Consider the following 23,200-nt stretch of genomic DNA (forward strand, 5'->3'; position numbering starts at 1 on the left):
TATGCGTGTATGAAAAGTGCATATATCGATTAAACTACATGTAAAAAAAAATGAAAGTAATAAAATAATTTATAACATATAAATAAAAGTATTAAAAAAAGGAAAAGATGCATGCATACAAATATAAAAGTTCGCTCATTTATGATGAAAGGAATACAATAAAAATCTATAGCTTATGAAATGTTATGTATATGTTAACTGTAAAAGAAATACGAAAGAACATGATTATTTTTATGTATGTTTAACTACCATACAACAAAATATAATTGTGTTTACAAACTGCTAAACTAAAATTTTAGATAAATATTCTATGAAATAAATATCTGAAAGAGAATATTTCGTCTACAGAAGAAAGAGATCAAATGAAATAGATAATAACTAGTTTACGTATGCGTTCAATTTGAAAATTTATGTTAGTAGCTCTTCAATTCTATATTGGATGTTAATTTATTAATTATTTTATATTATTGAAAGAAATATATTAATCGTTCGACCATCTGTTCTAACCTTGTTAATTATATTGGAGCTTTTAATTTGGGCTGGGTCATGATAGGAAGAATGCTCATTCTTGAAGGAGAAGGACAAAGATTGAGGGTTTGTTGATAATGACATTGAGCTGAGAAAGAAGAAAAAAAAGACCTCTATTGGCAGCTTGATAAAAGAAGATACAAAGAAGATGCCCTAGTTTTTGCTTCTATTTAAACCAAGGTTGTGAAAACCGAACAAGACAACAAACCTGTAGAGAGAGCGGTTCACGGTTCAAAACCGGTCGAACCGGGGTCGAACCGCATGACATAATAAATAAAATTTAGATGACATAAAAATCATATAATAATATAATTTTCTATTAAAAAATAAATTGATTAACACATTACTAATATCTTATATAATTTTAAATTTAAACATATACAATCTTTAAATTTAATTTAAATTTAACAAAAAATTAACTTACAAATGAATTAATAAGTTTAATATAAATAATTACTAATTTATATTATATATTTATAATTTATATATTAGATTCGTATTATTATTTTACATTTATAAATTATTGAGGTCAAATTAAATAATTTATTATAACTAATAAATTAATTAATTACTATTTATAGTACATAAAAGTAAATGAAGAATTTGAACCGATTGGATCGGCCGGTCCGGTCCAATTTTTAAAGCATTGCTTTAAACCCTGACTCAAATATTTAGAGAGAGAGTTATATTTGCAGGTTGATTGGTTGAAGTTGTGAAGAGCTTAATAGCTAGAGTATTTCGTGTGCGGTTTAGATTTGTGAGATGAAAGATTTGTGGTCTACATGAGAGGAGGCTTGGTCTACTTTGATTTGATTATTGGTTTCAATATGGGTCATTACAAGGTTCGAAGCACAAAGTTCCAATAAGGTTCAAATGTTATTCTTTTCAAATATTAGAACTAGTTTTGAATCAAATTCAAATTATATTAGAGTTTAAATTGGTTTAAATAATATTTGAATGAATTAAAAAAAGCAACTCTGAAATAAAATAAAAGGTAATATAAATATAAATTTATATATAATTAATCTGATTCGGCGCATCCAGCGTCATTGGAGAAGCGAGAGAAAAGGATCCAAGACATTGTTTAAGGTTAAATTCCAACAATCTTCTCTTAAATTCATTTCCTTTATAATCATTTCCGATCATAGCCATTGTTGTTGTCGTGGTTTGCAAATCCACCTCACTAGTTATGCTTTTTTAATCGAATGAGTGATGAAAAGCTAGGTACTTGCAAGGAAGTTTGTGGTTCGAGTTTTTTTTTTTTGGATTCGGAAGCAAAGGTTGCGCCATATTTTGCCCATCATTGCAAGCGCTGATTTATATTGCGAGCAACTAATTATTGTTAGGGTTCGAAGCTTTATCCCTGCCGATGCTTTGTTCCAAATGTTACGGGTTTTTATTTTTTATTTTTGTCTTTAGAAACTTCCTTCGTCTCCTTCATTAGGAAATGCTTCGCTTTTCTTCTCTGATATTGTTCTATGTGTATGAAGATGAGTGCCGCAGAAGGTGAGATTCCTAAGATTGCAATACTTGGATCTGGTATATTTGCTCGCACACAATACATTCCTAGACTCAGAGAGATAGCTGATTTGGTGGACGTGAAAACTATCTGGAGTCGTACTGAGGTATATATTATTATTAGTGTTTTTTTTTTTTTGGCATAATTTAAGCTTTTACTGTTTTACACTCATATACTGAGATACAAAAAGGCCTGGCTGAATTAGATAACTCCATAGTTTGTAGGGTAGTGTTTGAGAAATTGTGGAAGTGACATGAACTCGTGCTCTGTGTGGGTTCAAATTTATAGTTGGTATTATGCCCTAAAAAATTGTAGTTGACCTTTTGCTCACTTTTTCTTAAGTAGAATATCCAGGATATATTTTTATCACTTAAAAAAAATAAGACATTCATATACTTAGTCTAGATAGAACAAATTCACTACTTTAATTCATAAATTTGTATGAATTATATTGTTGCCTTGCTTTGTTTTTTTTTTTTACATTGTTGCCTTGCTATGCCCTTAATTTAGTTCAATACAAGGGCTTAATTTTGTTCAATACAAGGGCAATAGTATGTACAAGCACGATCATGTAATCTTAATATATTTATCTCATTTTATTTGGAATGTAATTTAGCAATTCAAGCTTGAATTGTGTAATTTTTACCATCTTATCAGATTGTAAATCTCACATAATTTTGCCTTGAATAGGAATGTAATTCATAAGCTTGAACTCAAATGTTTCATCCTCTCAAATTACATGGCATTTATATAGGACTCAGCAAAAGCTGCGGCAGAGCTTGCCCGTGACTTTTGTCCAAACATAGAATTCAAATGGGGTGACGCCGGGCTTGATGATATTATTCTAGATGATTCAATACATGGAGTTGCCATTGTTCTTGCTGGACAAATTCAGGTTTGACTTGATACTATCAAGAATTGACCTTGCCATTAATTACTATAACTTGTTGTGGCTTCATGCTTTTCATTTAAGAAATTGTAATGTCATTACCTGCTTGTTTAATCAATAAGAGCTACTTTGCTTGACATTGGTGCTCTCGTAATTAATATATATTTTCCGGTTACTCTTAACCCGCTTTATTCTGATATCTCTGTATAAGTAATGATGTCACTCCTATTTTTATTGATTTGTCTCTAGCTTTGTAATTCATGTGTAGAAATATCCTATTTAATCAATTAAGGCATCTAAAAACAAGTTCCACTGGAGGAAGTTGATTGGAAGCAATGGTAGTTGTGTAATCTGATATTAGCTGGATGTTAATCCTTATTGTTTTAGTGTCTTAAGGTTTTAATCTCCAACCATTTGAGTTGTGATTTAAGAAATTATCATTTTTTAGTGTTTTGGTATGCTAAGGTCATTAATCTCCTATCATATGATCAATAACTTATGAATTTGTTATTAAATATACTAGATCATCTAATGAGTGAAAAATCAGTGAACCATTTGTGCTTTATCACTTCATGTTTCTTAATAGAATTGGAAATTTTCTTGTGCCATGAAAAGTCTATATAATCATGGATTTCAAAAACCAAGGTTTATTTTCCCTGTTTCCTTTAAGCTTCTCTTGGACCAGTGGTCGAATATTTAGTTGTCTTAAGATGGTTTCAAAACCAAGGCTCCACCATTTTAAAATTGTTTAAAAAAATATGACAATTCAATATGAGAACACTCCCATTTTATTTAAACTTATTATCATTTCAGTGCCTTTAATTTTTCCTCTAGAAGTTGCACTTTTTGTAAAGCTTTCCTTGCGTATCCTTAGATTTCAGACGAAGCTATCATAAGATTCAGATTTTCTTACTGAAATTTCTCTACAGAGGATTATTTGCCCATGCTCCATTTATGTTTATCTCTACTTTTTATGCACACCAATTTTGTTAGTTATCCATTTTTCTTTTAAATATTAAACTTGTTGTTTAGTACATTTGATAATATGTTTAAGATCACTTCTACAGAATTTGAAAAACTTATCCAAAATCATTATTCGAAATCTAACCGCCTGCTGTTAACAATTGATTATTTGTACCATTCTTTATAATGATCATTACTAATTGTTTATGATTCTTGATCCCCAATCATTTTCCCTATTTCTGCTGTACATAGCTTCTCCAAGAAATATTGCTGATTGGCAATCCCAATTTGCAGGTTGATATGTCTCTTAAGATGTTAAAGGCAGGAAAACATGTCATTCAAGGTAATAATTAAAATGAAATATTAGTTCAAGCTGAATAGAAGAAACTTATTTTATGAGTTTATTGTATAGCATGCTCTATGAAGGATTTTACATGCATATATATTATATATTGTACATATATATATATATATATATATATATATATATATATATATATATCTTAAGATGTTAAGGATTGTATATATATAATACACACACACACATGGATATATGCAAATTTTTGTGACATCTGTAGATGTGCCTGGAAGGGATACTTTCTCCTCTTTGGAGTCAAACAGCCATATGTTTTGAAGCTTGCTCACTCAATCCCTACATTAGGGCTTTCTTTTATTTCATCATTATGCGAACTCGTCATCGGAAGCACGCACTTGTTCTTGCAATTTTCAGTTCAAATGCTTGAAAAGTTTTCATGATGGATAATTAATGTTGCAACTATTCAAATAACAATTTGTTATGAGATATTCTTTTAAACTATGTTAAATCATTTTGGTTTGGGTGTAGCATTGAAGAGATGAAATAATTTGATGTCGCTTTCCCTGGGATATCCAAATACACCTTTTTTATCCATACTTTATGCCTGATCATCCTAATATGACACTAATATGCTAATGAATCTTGATCGCAAAATGCCTTTTCTTAGATGATGAAAGTGAACAATCTTGATCTTGCATTTGAAATCCATGCTTGAAAACAAACGTTAATGAGGAATGTGCATTATCTGCTTAATAGGGAATATTCCTTCAAATATAAGCACGTTATCTATATGTACTTACACATATCGGTGGTTTAGAATTTAATGACGGTGGATTTTGTTGCCCTGAGAGCACAACTAGGGGGTAGGGGTTCAACGTGAGAGTACAAGAATGGAAAATCAAGGCAAACTGCACAAGAGATACATGTTTACAGCAAATTAAATTATTATAAAATTAGAAAACTATGAAATGAAACAACTAAAATAAAATAAAAGCTAAAAATCTTGATTTTAATATCATGGAAAGCCTTCATGCTTTCAATCTATCCCTTACAACTTGAATGACTGAGGTCAAAAAATAAATGCTTAAATGCTTTTCCTAAAGCTTTATCCATGGGAAAGTCAGGACTGGGAGGCATTGCTTGAACATACAATTTGGGGAAGAGGGGGAGAGAAACTGCATAGGGGATGAGAAACAGAGGAAGAGATGAAGCTAAAGAGGAAAAGAGAAAATTATGGGAGTGTGACAAGGTAAACTAGCCGGGATATGAAGGCCAAGTTTCAGGAAAAGGGTTCTTTTAACTTTATAATCTTTTTTTAAATGTTCTGAATCAGGCTTGTAGGACCTACTTAGGATAAAAAAGGGCTGAATTTGAGGGAAAAAAATTATCACTTCATTTATACACCATCTCGGCATCACATGAACCCTTCTTTACTTCCCACTTTGACCACCATGCAAATAAATGGAAATTACACCCAATTTGCTTCTCTTACCACTTTCACTATGGGTTACCATACCTGCATCAACTGTAAAGCTTAAGGACTATGTTAGATACAAAATCAAAGATACATTGTAAGAAGAGTAATAATGAACAATGAAATGGATTAAGAAAATAAGACTGGATTAAAAGCAAGAAGATTATAGTGTTCCATATTATGCTTCTACCATTGTCCAACATGTGACCGAGGTCATCTGAAGGTAATTCTTCTTTAGAAACAAAAAGAGAGGAACCAATTACATGTTTTAGCCACTTAGAAGTGCTCATCTTTCACTGGGTAATCTTTCTGATTCCATATCATGAATTGAGTTGTATTGGCTGTTTTAAGAAGCTTTTTCAAGATATTCATTCTGTAAGGTAATGCATTTAGCTGCTGAAAGATACGCCAATAGTAACATCTCTTTTTCTTTAAGAAAATTGAGAAATTCATAGCTCTTTGATATATGGAACTTCTAATGTCCACTGCTTTTCTTTATTGTGTTATTAATTTTCATAATACATCACTGCATATTATCATAGATTTATCCTGACTTGCTTCTTTCTACTGCTTGATTGGTGGATATGATGGCTTTGAAGAGAAACCAGCCTGTGGATGTAAGTAACCTCCAATTCTTATGATACTTCTGATTTGATCATTGAGGCCTATGCATTTAAAGACCAAAAAATTGAGCTATGTTTTTTTTTTCTTGGATAGTTATTACATTTGCATTCACTTAGGCTCTATTATCTCATGAGTCTACCTGTGTTTAAATTAGAACTACATGACTGTGTTTCCCGAGCTTCAATCCTAGAGAATGTTATGTTTCAAAGGGTGATACTTAAGTTTTTATTGGGTTTCATTTGGCATGTCCTTGGGGCTGTTTTAGAATAATGGATTATTATTTCATTTTCTATGTTGTTTTTGGTTGCATAAAAATAAATAACATATTCTGTTCTTTAGTCGAATATGATGAAAAAGCTTCAATATTTGATATGTTTTCATAGCTTTTAGTGTAGCTTGCTTGCAACAAGTTGCACTATCTAGGAATTCAAATAATAAAATTTACCGCCACACCACATGATATGATATTTAGAAACAAATAATGATCAACAAATGCAATAAAGAAATAGTGCAACAAGCATAAACCACATATGGACAAATGACATATTTTTTATGTGATTCGACTATAGCCTATGCCCATGCTCTGGTGAGCACCGCACCTAAGATGTTCTTGCTCGACCTGCAAATGAATTTTGAGCTATTACACAGATTTTTAATGTCGTAAAGAAATCAAGCAAACCATCCAATCCATCAAACATTGAAGGGCAATCTCATTACAAGCAAGTTTCTTGATTTCACTATCATATCTATGAGAGAAAACTCCAAAAAAATTTCATAGGGGAACTTGGTTGCTGGTCTCTCAAGAAGCTAGGCTTTTGGAGGAGTAATTTTTTTTACACAACTTAGATGTACCTATTAATATATTGTACATTCTACCTTTAAAGTTAATTAAATATTCAATTTCCACGTAATCATAGACATCTAATATTTAAAAAATCTGAGAGGATCCATAATTAATTGGTTCAAATAAATTTGAATTTGTCATATAAAGTTATTTGAAATTGATATTAGTGGAGAGTTTCGCAAACCACTTTGTTGATGCCTACAGATCATTACGTAGACTTGTAATAAGTATTTTTTAAAACCCATAACATTTGCTTTTTTATGGAGTTCCATAAATTTTTGCGGAGACTTGCAAGGATTTGGTGTGATCCATAAACATTAGGGGAGGCCCGTTAAATTCGAAAAATATTTTATTTACTTGTTATTTTTGTTTAAGCATATTTAGGCCTTTTTATATCAAAAGCTCAATTTTGTTTATTTTTGATAGGGTATTAAATATTATTTAAAAATAATTTGACACATAAATAGTGTTTTAATTGTGTTATTATGCGACCTTTTGATTTTGTTATTTAAATTTTTGTCAACCCTACTTTGCTTGCTTGTCGTTTATATCTTCAAGGTTTTTTGTTTTGGTTTGCTTTTATACAAAATGGCTCAACATTTTTATAAACCACTTTCCTTGCCTTTTTATGTTTGGATGGTTTTGATGAGCCTTTTTGTATCCTGAACTAAATTGAAATCATCATTCTCATATTCTTTGTGATATTCATGATTAGCAAAATCTAAGTAGAATTTTTTTGGCTCATGGGTTAAATAATCTCTCCTATTTTGATAATGATTGATATTCAATAAAAAGCTCGTTATAAATTCAGAATTTGGGTAATAATCCTCTCCCTCATGCTAAGCATTTGTCAAAAAAAAAAAAAAAACTTCATATCATACAAATTACCTAAAGAATAAAAAATAAATAAACTATAAGCACATATTACACAAAAGAATATTGACAAATAAAATATTAGATTTGTTAAGCATATCATATAAATGATAAACAATAAACATATAATTGGATTGACAAAAAAAATCATTGATATGAAAGTGGTGGTATACTATATGACTTTTTAATTAATTTTTATTTTAATGGTTTCCAAATCTTACTAGCTTCCTTATACAACCTCTCCCGCCTTGTTACAATAAATTGGGTAGTGACCTATACAAAGACAACATTTACTAATACCATCAAAGATATACTATTAACATTGAACATAACAAAGCTAGGAAAGAAATTAAAAACATATATCTCAAAATGACCTAAAAGGAAAGAAAAACAACCATTGCAACGTCATAGCTTGTATAAGCAACAACTCTAAAGACAACCAAACTTAGAATTCTCTGAATTCATCCTTCTCCTCCTCCTCCTCAACTCCTTCCTTAGGTTCTCCTTTTAAATTAGGGACTACATCTGGTAAGGGCCTTTTGTCAATAGGCCAGTGGTCGATCAACCACTGTGCGTGTCAATTTAGTTAGTCCACCAACTGTAAAATGCATGCAAGTTGGCCTTGTATGTGGAAGAGGATATAGAAGGGTTGGTACATTGGTGATAAGAGAAAATTTTAATATTCAAAATTTCATTTATTTTTGTAAAAACGTTTGTTAATTCTATTTTACTATACAAGAAATATATTAAATTTATTAAAATTGAAGGAGCGCCACAAGAATATATTTTCTTCTAGGGCCATCAAACAAGCATCTCAACGGTAGAAGTCATGGATGATTGCGGGAGAGATAAGTTCCTAGTGTCGAGGTGCTACCTATAGAGGATTGCAATGCCATATTAAGCACCACAATGCCAATTCGCCCCAGCACTGCAGCGGAAGACAGTTAAAAACGGTTTAACCAACAAACCAATGCGATGAATGGTGAATTAACACGTCGATTCACTAGCGCCGCAATGCCACCTAATCATTGCCGTGATGCCGATTCAGTTATTTTGAAATTCCTAGGAATAGGAAGCCTATTCTCATGTTAAGGGGGTTGGCTAGTTGGAGCGACGTGAGGGTGTGTGAGGCTGCTTCTGGTGGAGGCTAGCCTATTATACCTGTTGTGTTCCTATGTAAGTCTAGGAAGAGGAGGAATGAGGGCAAGGAGTCTATACTGGAAGGATTTTTGGATCATTTCTATCCTACTACTATTGAACTTTTGTTTTTATATATTGTAACGAAGATTTTGTTGTGTTTATTTTCAATTTAATGTATGGTTAAAAGTTTTTATCTGAGCTTATGAGACTTTAAAAATCATGTATTGTATAGAGTAAAATTATAATTTTATAAAAATTGCGTAATGTTGTTTTTAATGCTCTCGTGCTTAATTTAGTTTGTGTAGAAGACCTTGCATGAATTTAAAATATAATGTAATCTATATCCTCAACGGAGGAGTAGAAGAACAAATAGGGGATTTAAAATGTAACTTTGTCATGCATAGGAATAGGTTGGTTAGGGTTATAGGATCGCATTGGTTTGATTCACAACAAACCAATGCAGAGGAATCTTAGCTAATACTCCAACTAGCTCAACAGAGACGAGAAGTACTTATGCTTTGATTCACAACAACATTAAGAATAATCTATTTGATAAAAGTATGTTTTTATGTATCATAAGTTCATAACATTTAAAATATTGAATTTATCTTTAGTATCAGCTACTTTCACTTTTAATTGCATCAACCCATGTTAATTGATTGATAAGACAAATATAGAGATTCTTATAGGTAGTGCTATAATGATTTTAGGGTAATTTTCAATCCTTGTGGGAAAGTTCAGAACATTTAAAATATTGAATTTATCTTTTGAATCAGCTGCTTTTACTTTTAATTGCATCAACCCTTGTTGATTGATTGATAAGATAAATATAGAGATTATAGGTAGTGCTATAATGATTTAAGGGTAAATTTCAATCCTTGTGGGAATGATACATTCTCATCACTTTATGACTTTGCACGGCACATATACTTTCGTAGTACACACCATAACATAGTAAGTCATACTAAAAAATATAGTAGTGTGTGGTTAGGTGTTATCAATTGGCTAGCGTCCTGCTGTGAGAAATGCTATTAAAATCTATTTTCGAAAATGGAAGTACTGATCAATTACATATGCACTCAGATTAGGTTAGAATACTTTTTACTGATGATAAACTCAATTAAATTACCTTGGCTAAGATTGTGAAAGCATCGATATAGGATCTCGTAGCCTCATGATTTTGATGCATAATGGGAAATATCATTCTTTGAACATTGATTGGTGAGAATGTAATAGGTAATGAATGAGAGGGTAGGGCTGAGTTTGCTAGAATCGTCAGCTTTTTGTGGGATAGAGTGGTGGAGGATATAATGGATATAGTAGCCTTCCATGGATAATGAGTAAATGTTTGTAATGTGTTTATTAGAATAGGAGCTATGGAGTCTAGGATTGATGGCAGGCTAGCAGAATGATTGGAGAAATTGCTCAATTAACCAGATCTCCTTTCTTTCACTTGGAAGAGAGAATAAGGTTCCCAACATAGTCAAATAATGAATAATAGTTTAATACTTAGGTCTCTCTTTTAGAAAGTTAGAGTATATATCAGTTGAAAGATTAGCCACCTCGTAAAAATCATTAATCTAGTTGAAATTGAAGCAAAAACTCGTGCCCCTGACAAATTTATAGTAGTCAATGGTCTAGCATTTGCGTAGACATTTTGGACCATCAATACAAGAGTAGCATCATGTTGTCAGACAAATGTATGCTAGCCTCTTGAGATGTAATGCGTATGGAGTAACACTTAACATCAATGATATAGTAGAATTTTCTAGCATCATAAGGGCGCGAAGATGATGTAGCTTCCTTTCTTCGCTTCAAAATGTTGACCTTAATCATATTAACTTTGGCCTTCTTCTCATGCATAGTTTTCTTGTGTTTTACATGCAAAAGTCACATTATTCCTGCAAGCTCGGTTGGAGAAAGTTTATTGTAGTTAGATCAATGGTGGAATCTACCTTTCTTTCAAAAGACTAGGGTCACTAATCTCTTTACAAAATATTCTTATCTTTTGATGTCAGATTTAACGTAAAGAAAATGTTAGTTATACTGCACAGACAATCTACCATATTACACAAGTTCATGTATATATCTTTATTTTATGCTCCGTTGTGATTTTTTTTCCAAGTTGAGTCCATTTTTGACCTCTCGGCTTTGAACGAACGTGCTAATCCTCTTATTAGCTGCCAGTCAATTATTAGTCAAAACATAGGAAAAAATACTCAATAATAAAAATGAATCGCAAAAAGAAACATGATTGTATTAAGACAAATCCATATAAATGATATCGATTACATCCAACCCGTAGAATGGTGTTGAGAGCTCTTGTTATTTTGAAAGAATATAAAGAAATGCATGATAAATGACTTGAACAAGAAATATGAAGAAGAAAAAACTCTTAAGGATGAAGCTCTCGCTTTGTGCTGTCAAATTTTCGTCTTCTTCCTTGCCTTATAAGTCTCCCTAAAAGTCTGAAGAATAACTCCAAAGGAGTTTGGAAGAAAGCTATAAGAAATCTAGAAGAACTCACTCTCAAAACCTAAAAAATGTCCATTGAATATTCTGTGAAGAATCTGCTCTTGAAAAGGTTAATTTTTGCTATTGATAAGGGAAAAATTGGGCTAGTGCCTCGTTTGGCCTTTAGGCGTTAGAATCTTCATTCTCATGTTACAAAAATTCAATTATTTGAACAAAGATGGTCTTCTTATATCAAGCTTGGACCTGGGCGTTGGGTCTGGGCACTAGACCTTGGCGCCAAGGCGCCATTCTCTCTGTATTGTTTCTAAAAAATTCCTGATTGAAGGTCTAGGTATCGAGTAGGTACTAGGGCTTTCCAAGCAACCGATTTAGCTTCTCCCCTAATTTTGCTCAAATGAATCCCAAATGCTTGTTTTGCTCATTAAGTCCGTGAAATTTGCCAAAATCCTACTTATCTACATAAATGAAAATCTTTTCATCAGTGCAGGGAATTTATGAAATAAAGCATAATAAATGTGAAAAAAAATCTAAAGAGAGAAAAAATAAGATCAAAATCTCGTGTAATAAAGGGCTTTGATGCGTAAATCCAAGGAGCCTGATTAGCAAATATGGGTTGTCAAAATTTATTACTTTGTACCAAAAATCCCAAGAAATATTTGGTCAAATTCAAGACTACTTGTAGTAAACACTTGAGAAAACAATGCCTTGTAGTTATGCCTGTGCATTATTAGCCTGCCTTACTTTTATTGTTTCCGAGTGATGCTACTTCAGCTAACAATTTAGTTAAAACATTTATGGAGCTTGATATGTTCACCAATGTAAAAAAAAAATTACCTGTCATTGATCTTATCCTTGAAAAGAGAAGGATGAGATTTTCACTAATTATATCAAAAGATGGTGAAACCTCAACATGTAATGCCAAAAGCGAAAATATTGTCGCTAAATAGATCAAAAGTTAGTAAAACCTCACTAAATATATCAAAAGATTGTCACTAAATATTAGAATTCTGGTCAAAGATTGTTCCGTCTTTAAACATTGGGTTGAGAAAAACTGCCGAAATGACAAGCTCGCTTTTTCTTACAACATTTTGGTCCATCCCAAAAAAGAAAAAGACTAGCGGCCTCATTTCAGGATATATGTGATGTGTGTGGAAAGACACCGCAAGAAGTGCAAGGTGGATAGAAGAGTTTTATCTCAAAGAGAAACAAGCAAAAGATCACGATCCCTAAATACAAACAAAATTTTAGCAATCAAATTGGTTGCTAAATTTATGCCCTCCACATCTTAACAATATATGTTATCTATAACCTAAAATCATTATTAAAAGATATTAAGAAGAGATTAAAAATTATTTTTTTGTTTATCTTTTAACCGACATGATTGAGGTGGCATAGGACTTAATGGATTTTGGTTGAGTGCCTGTGTTTAGTATCAATGTTTGAAGTGATTCCATGCATGAATTAATCAAGACTTAAGATGTGTTCTCTTATTGTTTCATGCTTCCATCAATTCAAGTAATTGTGACTAGAGAGTTAAAATAGAGGAATTCAATGGCTGAAGTTATTTTGAATAACGACGTGCATTGTTTGTACAAGGATAAAAATTGAATTGAACTAATCTTATTTGGTTGGCTTGATTTGGTTATCCAAGTATGAGTTTGTTCATTGGCTATAATTCTGACTTTCTTTGATTTTCTGGTTTTGATTTTTCCTTTGTAAAATTGATTAAAGTAAAAAAATTATATTAGAGTAATTTCTTCAGAGATTAAATCAATAAAACTAATGGACTATGAATAAAAAGTGATAGAAATATTGACATAAATGTTATTTATTACACCTACTAAACTTATAAATTTTATCAAAGGTTATGTGGTATTCCTTTTAATATATGTTATTTAAGCTAAAGATAATTATGTTCATTATTAAAGTCAACTATATTTTGGTTAATCCAAAACCAAACTACACTAACTAAACTATAGTTTGGTTCGATTTAGTTTTTGAAAAATTATTTGGTCAGTTCGATTTTTTAAATTTCACAACAAAAATTATTTGGTTTGACTTATAAATCAAATTGACTAAATGCACACTTCGAATTTGAGTGAAAGAGAAGAGTAGAGAGAAAAAGTAGAGAAAATTATGAAGTTTGTTTTTATGAGTGCAGTATATCATTGTAATGAATTGAAAGTATTGTTGGACTAAAATTTTGAGCCGAATCCATAGAGTTATAGACGTGCCCTTTTTGAGAAACATTTGAAGTAGATAGTTTTGGCATTAATGTAATCCTCTATATTGATTATTTCTTTAGAGTTATTCTGATCCCTTATTTGTCTTGATAGATTTGAGACTTCTCTTTTATTGTTGAGAGTTGGTGTACCTTGATTTTTGGATAGGGCTAGTGAGTGACATTGCTTTTTACACGATTTATAGTTTTTTTTCCCCTCTGGATGAGTTCCTCTCTCTCTCTCTCTCCCATGGACATAGGAACTTGATTTAAGTCGAACCATATAAAATTTTATGTCATCACTGTGCGCTTGAACTCTTTTCATATTGCTGTTCATCACACTCACTCCATCATACTCACTCCTAGTGCTGCTTCCATATGAAGTTCATATGCTTTTTCTAAAAATTGCTTGGATCAATTTGTGATTATATACAAAGCACACACTAGCATTTCAAAAAGGAGCTTATGCTTTGCCTTGCTTTTATGGAAAATTGAAAACTGAAGTTTCTTGTGGTTCGCAATGCTTTACTTCTAACAACATTGACTAATATTGCAATTAGGGTGGTATACTAACAATATATTTAGATTGCTACATGAATAAAACACAAAATTTGTTACAAAGGATTAAGAACCATTAGATTGGATAACAAAGGATTACCATTAAGAACCACTAGATTGGAAGGCACACCAGCAAACGTGACAAATTTAAAGCTAATGACAAATAGCAAACATTTTTCTTTTGAGTTTGGGGAATATAAAGCATTGCTTCTACAGGTTCGCCCTGGACGGGTAACCGTTACAGAACTATTTCAAATATTTGAACTGAATGGTGTAGCTGATGTGGACAGAACTAACATGCCTGCACATAAATTTTTTCTTCAATTCAATTTGGGTTACTATGCGTTCTATTTTGATTAATGTGGTTCAAGCTGCATTTAGTTTACTGTCATATGTTTCAGCAACCAGTGAGGCAGAAACTGCTTTGTCATCTTACAAGTCCTTGTGCAACCATTTGCCTCATCAGCCAATTTGGGCAGTTGCAGAAAATTACCGTTTTGAGCCAGCTTTTGTGGAGGTAGCTGCATGATGCCAATAATCAAGTTGCCTCAGAGACGATTTAATATGTACTACTATTTGGAAATTCATTCTACAGTGCAGGAAATTAATAAATGATATTGGCGAAATGATGAACATCCAAGTAATAGTTGAAAGTTCTATGAACAGTTCGAATCCCTATTTCTCAAGCTCCTGGCGACGCAATTTTAATGTAAGTGCCATGAAACTCAGTTCCCTCTTGGCCTTTACCTTTGCTTTATAGTTTGTTGCATTGTTGCATGCCTTCGTAATGATTCAATGCAATAATGATATGTCACATGTTCAATCTGATGCTCGTAGTTTTAGTGCTTGCCACTAATATTACATGTAACATTTTACCAAAGCTGCTATGGTGTTTCAGAACTCTAACGGGTCATTTCATATAGATTTTCTGGCCAAAAAAAAAAAGTTGGCCAAGAAAGATGTTTTATACATTTAGCGCAGTGGCCAACATAAGAAAGCTTGTGATGGACTTGATGCTTTGGTTCAGAGATGAAAAAAAGGACTCTGGTGAGAGGAAGAACCTGAAAAAAAAAAAAAGTGAAGATGATGATGCCTTGAGGAAAGGTTTGAGATAGAGAGAGAAGGAGAAGCAGACCTCATGTACAGAGAGAGGTGGGATACTGTTTGGCTAACTTGGAAGTAGTCATATGAGATGAGGGCGGATCTATAGTTAGAAAGAGATAAACTTAGTATAATTATGATTTTATTCAACCATCAGTAGCCACAAACCTCACCTGGATTAGGTCTGTTGGGTTTGATTGATTGGCTTGGTTTAGTCTGGTTGGCCTAGTTTGATTGGCTCTGTCAGATAGGATTGGTTGGGTTGATTGATTTCATTAAGGTTTAGGGAATCCAATTTGTTTGGATTAGCTATAGGAGGACCTTAGTTTTAAATTAAGGAAGGTGGGGCAGCCGGGAGAAGAGTTTTACGAATACCTTGGTTTGCGTGCAGAAGTAAAGGGGATGGTTAGCAATCATGTGCAAAGGGACACGTAAAATTGAGGTGGTTCAGTTGTTCGTTTTGAGATTGGATTGTTTGATATTGCTAGGAGGTGTTTGGTTCAAATTTGGGAAGGAGATTGATGTTTTAGTAGGGGAGATAGGATTATGTCTTAGACATTTTCCCTCTTTTTTTTTTAAGGTTTTAAAATGAGAATGAGTAGATGGTGATAAATTTAACTAGTTTTGTGTAGCAGTTTTGGGGTTGTGCGAAGTTAGATTTTCATTTAGGTGGCAGGTCATCCATATAGTATGACGGTGTAGACATGTCTGGAGGTTGAAATGAGGTTGTAGCAATGTTATTTGGTTATGATAGTGGTGGTCATTGGCAAAGGAAATATGCGAGTGATGGTACGTTTTGGTGGTGGTTAGGAGCTTTTTGGTTGTCGGAAAAAGTAATACAATGTAAAAAAAAAATGTAGTATAAAAAGACACTAGGTAAAAGGAATACATTGGTGTTATTTGGATGTGTAAAATAAATGCATGTGTGTATTATTTTTTTTTTGTAAGTAAAATGAATGTAAAGCTCAAAGATGGGGGTGGTGGTGGTGGGTGACACTGATGGTGGCAGGTGGTCGTGGTGGTGTCCAGTGATCGGCGGGTGGTGGCATGGCCGCCAATGGCAGCGGTGATGGTGGACGACCGACAGTGGGTGGCTGTGGCCGGCAGCATACGACATATGTGGTGGTCGGCCGATGGCAGTGGTGGCCGGTGGTGGCGACGGGCGATGATTGGTGATGACAGTGGATAGTGGCGGTGGGCGATGACAAGAGAGGTTGCTTGTGGTGAATATGGTTTTCGCTCAAAACTGGGCAAGTTTACTCTCTCAAAAATGAACTAAAATGCCTTACACTGCATTCGCTTTACTTTACTCTGGATTCGTTTTACTTACTCTGTATTTTTTTTTATCCATCCAAACACTAATATTTTCAAAACCCATCTAAAGGAATTATTTTACATCCACTTTACTTAAATCAAACAACACCTTAGTATGGAGGTTGAAGAGTTTGAGCTTGGTAGGAAGGGCGAACATAAACAGAGATATCCACGGACATTTGCTTTCAGAATTCATTGAATTCTCATTGAAAATCTTCCTAGATGTTGAAAACCTTCATCAGATTGGGTGGTGGCTGGCAGATTACAGAAAAACAACTCGTAGGATGCAAAATATTTTTGTTTTATTGCACATTGACATAGACTGAACAATGGAAGGAGCTTTTGATGGGATTGATGCGTAGATTGTAGTGACTAGTGAGAAATGGAAGAATGCGTTTTATAGCTATAACTAGCGAGATAAAGAGCAAGAATAGTTACGTGAGATGAAAGAATGCTCAAACTCAAAGGGAAGGGAAGCAGATCTCACTGTTTAGGAGAGCTGGGAGTGCATTCGGCTTACTTGGAAGAAGTAACCGAATATGTGAGGTAGGATTTAGCCATGAGAGAGTAAGAAATGAATTCATTTTATTCAACCACCCCCAATTACTACCTTCGGTATTAATAATAGCTCCTAATTTAAAGACAATCTAATTTTAATAATTGCAAATCTATGCTAAGAGAAGTTATAGATGAACCCTTGAAAATTGACATAAATCAAATTTAAGAAGGATATAGATACATCCCATAACGCAAATAAAAGATATAATCCATGACATCCTGATAAAAGATGACTCAATGACTGATATCATGAAGTATTGTGCATCAATACTTGAGTTATCCTACTTATTAAACTTATTAAGATGTTCTACAAGCAGACCTTTGTTTCGATGATCTTTATTTATAGATTGCCAATTAGGTCATCATCCAAGAAATTTCATGATTTTTTTAATGACTTACTAGACGTTTACCTAAGCTTAGTAAACAAATAACCTCTTAATATTTAAAAATTAAATTAAGAGTTATAAAGTCAAACATTTATGTTCTTATTTATTGAGAATCTGAGATCCATGTTAAAATATTTTTTGATTTCCATGAATAGGATTTCTGGCATACAAAAATTGTATCCAATTGATGAGGTTCCTGCCAATTCAGGGCCTATAAAAGGGTTGTATGAAGCCTTACCCTTGTGTAGCAGTGAGGCTTTTTTCTTAGTTCAAACTTGTGATCTTAGAGTCATAGGCTTCATTTGGTACAACTTTCTTATTGTTTTCTAAAACAAATTTCTTATACAAAAATTTCGTGTTCAAGAAATTTTTGTACTAAAAAACTGCTTTAAAAAATAATAAAAAACTATCCCAAATGAAGCCATAGTCATGGGGTTTTTTAGCATATGACAGAACTTAATTTATTATGTTAGCTAAATCTTGCAATTTCAAGGGCATGCTTTTAATTAAGTTTACTTTTTCAGTTGAAAAGTAATTGTTACTACAAGTGTCTTACTGCATTTTTCAGGGTGGTTTCATTCTAGATATGGGCGTACATTTCATTGCTGGGCTGAGAATGGTAAAATTTCTTGTTTTTGTCATGTAAATATAGCTATATGTAGTTAATATTAATGGTTGCTTATTTTGAGATGGAGCTTACACTTTTTTATTGATTATTTAGTTGCTGAAGAGGTCAAATTTTCTTAAACATAAATTTTTAGTTTTAAAAATCTCTTAGAATTTAGATTTTGGATTACTCCATAAAGGCGTACTCAATACATGAGACTTCCCCCAATATGCGGTTTGTGGAGGGATTATTTCGCTCAATTTTACCCCTTCACTACAAAGAATTTGTTTCATGATTCGAACTTGTGACCAAAGGAACACAATTGAGACAACTTAACCATTGCTCCAGTCTCATAGTCATCCTTGTTCGCTGGAATGTTCCTGGAACATCAATTGTTGTGTTGTTGAATATAATCCTTCCAAACAGTTTTCAGGTAGACATCACATGAAAATAAACCAAAATGAAGCGACCAAGGAATAAAAAAATAGTGTAGTGCAAGTGAGAACTCATTTAAAATCACCTTAGACTTGTTCTCTTTTTACAAATAACCATATTTCAAGTTTTAAATTTAAAGATTAGATTTTTGGAGAATTCACTTGAGAGTATTATAGAGCATGTAACTTTTCACAGCACATTTCGGATATATGAAATGCTGTAAGATGCAAGCAGAGTTGCTAAACAATCATAGGCTTCTGTGCAAAGAACCTCAACTTTTATATTTAACTTAAATATTTGATTTTTTTTTTCATTTATAATTTTCACTTTTTGAGTAATAAAGGAGTTTGACCTTTCATAGAACATCTCAGATAGATTCCCCTCAATACAGTTTAGAACTGTGAAGCTGTCAACAAAAGTGATGGGCACCCCTTAACAAAGTCTCAAACTCTTTTTAAAAAGTAATGAAAATTCATTTGGTTTTGAATTCTGTGAATTCACAAATAGGTGTCAAACCCTATCATCCTCTCAAATATGTAGCTCTTATCATAGTTAGTAAGCAATAGATGGCAATAATGGATGTGAAACAAGCCTGTTTGCCATGCCTAATCAGGTTAAGGTAGTATAAAGAAAGGTTTCATTTATGCATTGTTAGTGTTCTCAAGCATACCTATTCAAACCATGTGTTTTTTTCTACTCTTTTTTCCCTGTTCTGGATATTGTCCTAGAAGTGCTAGTTTAAGTTTCCAATAAGTTTGAAAACAATTACACTGAAGGATTTCTAGTTTATCCTTGACATTCTACTATGAAATCATAATGGAAGACATTCTTGTAAGAACCGGCTGGTCCAATTCCAGCTGAATCGGACCTTGCGTTGAAACAGGCGAGCGGAATCGGGCAAACACCGGACGAAGCAGATGAGTCAAGCGGGAAAAACCGCGGGTGCAAGAGGACCCATCAGAATCGAATCGTGCAATGGAGTGAAAGAATACGTACGGGAGTGAAAAGAAACGACTCATCACGCGAGATAACACTGTTTCACTCCATCCAGTATCGCTAAATAAGATAAATTCGAGAGAGAAGGGGTACGAGGGACGAAACGTGTGAGCAAGCTACCGAGGAGGTCGAGAGAAGGAAAAAGGAAGGGGCTGTAGGATGAGCTTAAGAAGTGAATGTGGGAGACCGAAAGAACGCGTGTCGTTAATTTTAAAGTAAAAAAGAAATCTCAAATATGATAATAAAGAAAATATTGTTTATAAAAAGGGAAAGAGAGAACAAATAGTTTTAAAAATTCAATTTTAATTAGTGAATTAACAAATTAATTAGAAGAGACGAAATTAATTAAATTTTAATAACATGAACTTTTTATTTGCTTTTAATCTAACATTATTGGAATAAGGAGTAAAAGTAAATTATCAAGGCATTCGTTTCAAGGCGAGTACTCATGCTTCTATTTTATAGTAATGTAAGTTCATTGAATTAATTGATATTGAGTAGTTAATGATTATTGTAAAATTCTAGCATTTCTTCTTTTTGAATGGTCATATTAAATTATTTGATTGTTAACATGATTCAACATATGCATTATAGAAAATTATTGAATGAAATGATTATATAGAAATGCTTATATGTGCATGTTGATTGAGGGAGCACTCTCCCTTATTGTACTGGTTATGGATGCAATGTACTTATGCACGTAAATGAAAAAGGAAAAAGAAAATATAAAAGAGTACCTTCATTAGTACTATTTTAGACGATGAATTCTATGACGGTTGTATTATTTAAGAGAAATGATAAAGATAAAGGTAAAGACATGATAATGATATATGTATAATGTTGATGATCATGTTTGAAATGAATTTAAATGGAATTATTTTATGTTTGAAACTGAGCATGCATATTATTTCAAATGTCTTGTGTTACTTTAATTTAGATGCATGATTTACTTACTGAGTTCATTTATAACTCACTCCTAAATTTGTAAATGAACATATATTATTTAAAGTGTAAAATAAGTAAAAGAGTTGAAAATGTGTACCGTAGGTGAGATGCTCTGAATGAAAGGTATTTATATAGTTTTATTTCAAATTGTTTTGAGGTTTTAGTGGCTCTTTCAAAATTTTTATTGGGGATAGTTTTAACAAACAAAAAGTTAATTAACTGTCTAACCATCTGTTCCCGCTTCATTAATTCGAGTCTCTGGGGGGGCGGATTGTGACAAAAGTGGTATCAGAGCGCTAGTTTAGTAACTTAGGAATATGAATTGTCATGAAAGAGCCATAGGAATAATTCAAAAAATTATCCGTGAAGGATTTAGAGATTCAATTAGATAGTATAATTAATAATGCCTTGTATAAATATATTTGGTATGCGGATGATCAAGAGAAAGTAACTGATAAAAATATGGAAGGAGAAGAAGTACCACCTAGAATGATTGTGAACACCAATACCTTTACCCAGATGATGACGGGCATGACCCAACTACTTCAGGAATCAAGATCGCAGCCTGATGTTGGAGTTGATAAATATCTAAAGTTATTCCAGGACATGAGGCCACTTCTATTCAAAGGTAATGAGGGACCGATTGAGGCTAAAAGTTGGTTGCTCTATGTAGAGAAAATATTGGATAGCATGTCATGCCTTGATGAAAGGAAAGTATCACTCGTTACATTTGTTTTAGATAAAGAAGCAGAAAGGTGTTAGATAGGTCAACACAAAGACATGCTTAGAGATATTCCAAATTTACTGGTTAACTGGGAAGACTTTGTGGAACTTTTACAGGGAATGGTTCATACCTATGTCAGCAAGGAGGCAGATGGGTGCATGAAAAATTTATAAGACTGGTTCAAGTAGACAAATTAGTGATGCAATATGAAGCAAAATTTACAACTCTATCTAGATATGTACCACAACTGATTTCAATAGTGAGAAATATTATCAATTCCTACCTGGTCTAAAAGATGCAATTAGACAACCTTTAATACCTTTAGTAATCGAAGATTATTCAGTGTTGGCAGAGAGAGCTATAAGGGTGAAAATTGTCTTTCAAATAACTCAGAAGAAAAGAGATCAACATAAATGGAAGAGTATGGAAGAAGATATCCGAAGCAATCCGACTGAAGTATCAAATGGGAAGAAGTCTAAGTTTAGCCTTAGGGTAGTTGGTAGTGCTATTTCCATTAAAGTCATGGATACTTGTGCTAAGTGTGGAAGATTTAATAAGGGTGAATGTTTGATGGATTCCAACACTTGCTATTGGTTTTATCAGCCTAGACACATAGCAAAATATTATCCTTCTTTAGCTTAGAGGATTTCATGAGAGATGAGATCAAGTGAAGCACCTTCACATAAGAGCTTCGGCAAACAGAAGATGATAGAATCAACATTTTCAACTCGACAACACTCAAACAAGGAATAATGTTTGACCTCGAGTTTATGCTTTGACTTAGCAGGAACCTAATGAATCAATAGATGTAATAAAGATTAATGAGATTTCTTTAATATAGTAATTTGTTATGTTAAATCAGATTTTTTTTCTTTCTGCAGTTATCTTATTATGTTATATTGGATATTTTGTTTTATTCAGTTATGTATCTAATCTTAAAGTTTATGTTAAATAAAAGTAAAAAAAATATTATTTTGTTTATGCATTAAGTATTTATATACAATTTAACTCATAACAATATATTATAACTAATAATTATAAGTAAATTTCGAGGACGATATTTTTATAAGAATGAGAGATTTTAACAAGTTGGTTCGGTTTAAGCCGAACAAGACCTTGTGCTGAAGCAGGCGAGCGGAACATGGCGAACAACGAAGGAAGCATATGAGTCAAGCAGGCAAAATCATGGTTGCGGGAGGACCGGGCAAAATCGAATTATGCAATGGAGTGAAGGAATGCGTACGAGAGAAAAGAAATGACTACTCACACGAGTAACTCTGTTCCGCTCCATCCAATATCGTTAAATAAGAGAAATTCGAGAGAGAAGGGGTAAGGGGGACGGAACCTACGAGCAAGCTGCCGAGGAGTAGATAGAGAGCAGGAAAAAGGAAGGGATTGTGGGATGAGCACTCATGAGCTTGAGCAGCAAATGTGAGAGATCGAAAGGGGTGAGTGTTGAAGCGAGGAAGAAGGAAGTTGCTTGCGTGCGAGTTAGGGCTTGGGATTGACAACGAGGGAAAGGTAAATTTTCTTTTTGTTGGAGAAAGAATACTTAATTAAAATGTTGATAAATTTAAATTATATTAATGAAATTGTAAGAATAAAATAGTAAATATAATTAAAAAATTTTATTTAAATTTTATAAAATAACTTTAAATATATTAATGTTGAATTTAATGTTTAAAAATAAAGTTTATATATATATATATA

The 23,200-nt window shown here is 32.8% G+C and overlaps 1 protein-coding gene across 2 annotated transcripts in view; it reads left to right on the forward strand.

Moving 5' to 3' along the window:
* Positions 1-1,521: 1,521 nt before the first annotated feature.
* Positions 1,522-23,200, forward strand: part of LOC110106459 (scyllo-inositol 2-dehydrogenase (NADP(+)) IolW) — a 37,455-nt gene continuing 15,776 nt past the window's right edge. Inside the window, exons 1-9 of one of the 2 annotated variants that reach the window (XM_020836382.2) lie at positions 1,573-1,617; positions 1,753-1,875; positions 2,019-2,153; positions 2,802-2,942; positions 4,194-4,242; positions 6,289-6,306; positions 14,826-14,941; positions 15,020-15,133; positions 18,352-18,402. In XM_020836382.2, coding sequence (XP_020692041.1) covers positions 2,019-2,153; positions 2,802-2,942; positions 4,194-4,242; positions 6,289-6,306; positions 14,826-14,941; positions 15,020-15,133; positions 18,352-18,402 — 624 coding nt within the window. In that variant the 5' untranslated portion in view covers positions 1,573-1,617; positions 1,753-1,875. Of the gene's footprint in view, positions 1,618-1,752; positions 1,876-2,018; positions 2,154-2,801; positions 2,943-4,193; positions 4,243-6,288; positions 6,307-14,825; positions 14,942-15,019; positions 15,134-18,351; positions 18,403-23,200 lie in introns of both variants that reach the window. The other variant, XM_020836381.2, reaches the window with a different exon arrangement.

The sequence above is a fragment of the Dendrobium catenatum genome, unplaced genomic scaffold, assembly GCF_001605985.2.
Source record: "Dendrobium catenatum unplaced genomic scaffold, ASM160598v2 fragScaff_scaffold_925, whole genome shotgun sequence".
In the NCBI taxonomy this organism is placed as follows: domain Eukaryota; kingdom Viridiplantae; phylum Streptophyta; class Magnoliopsida; order Asparagales; family Orchidaceae; genus Dendrobium; species Dendrobium catenatum.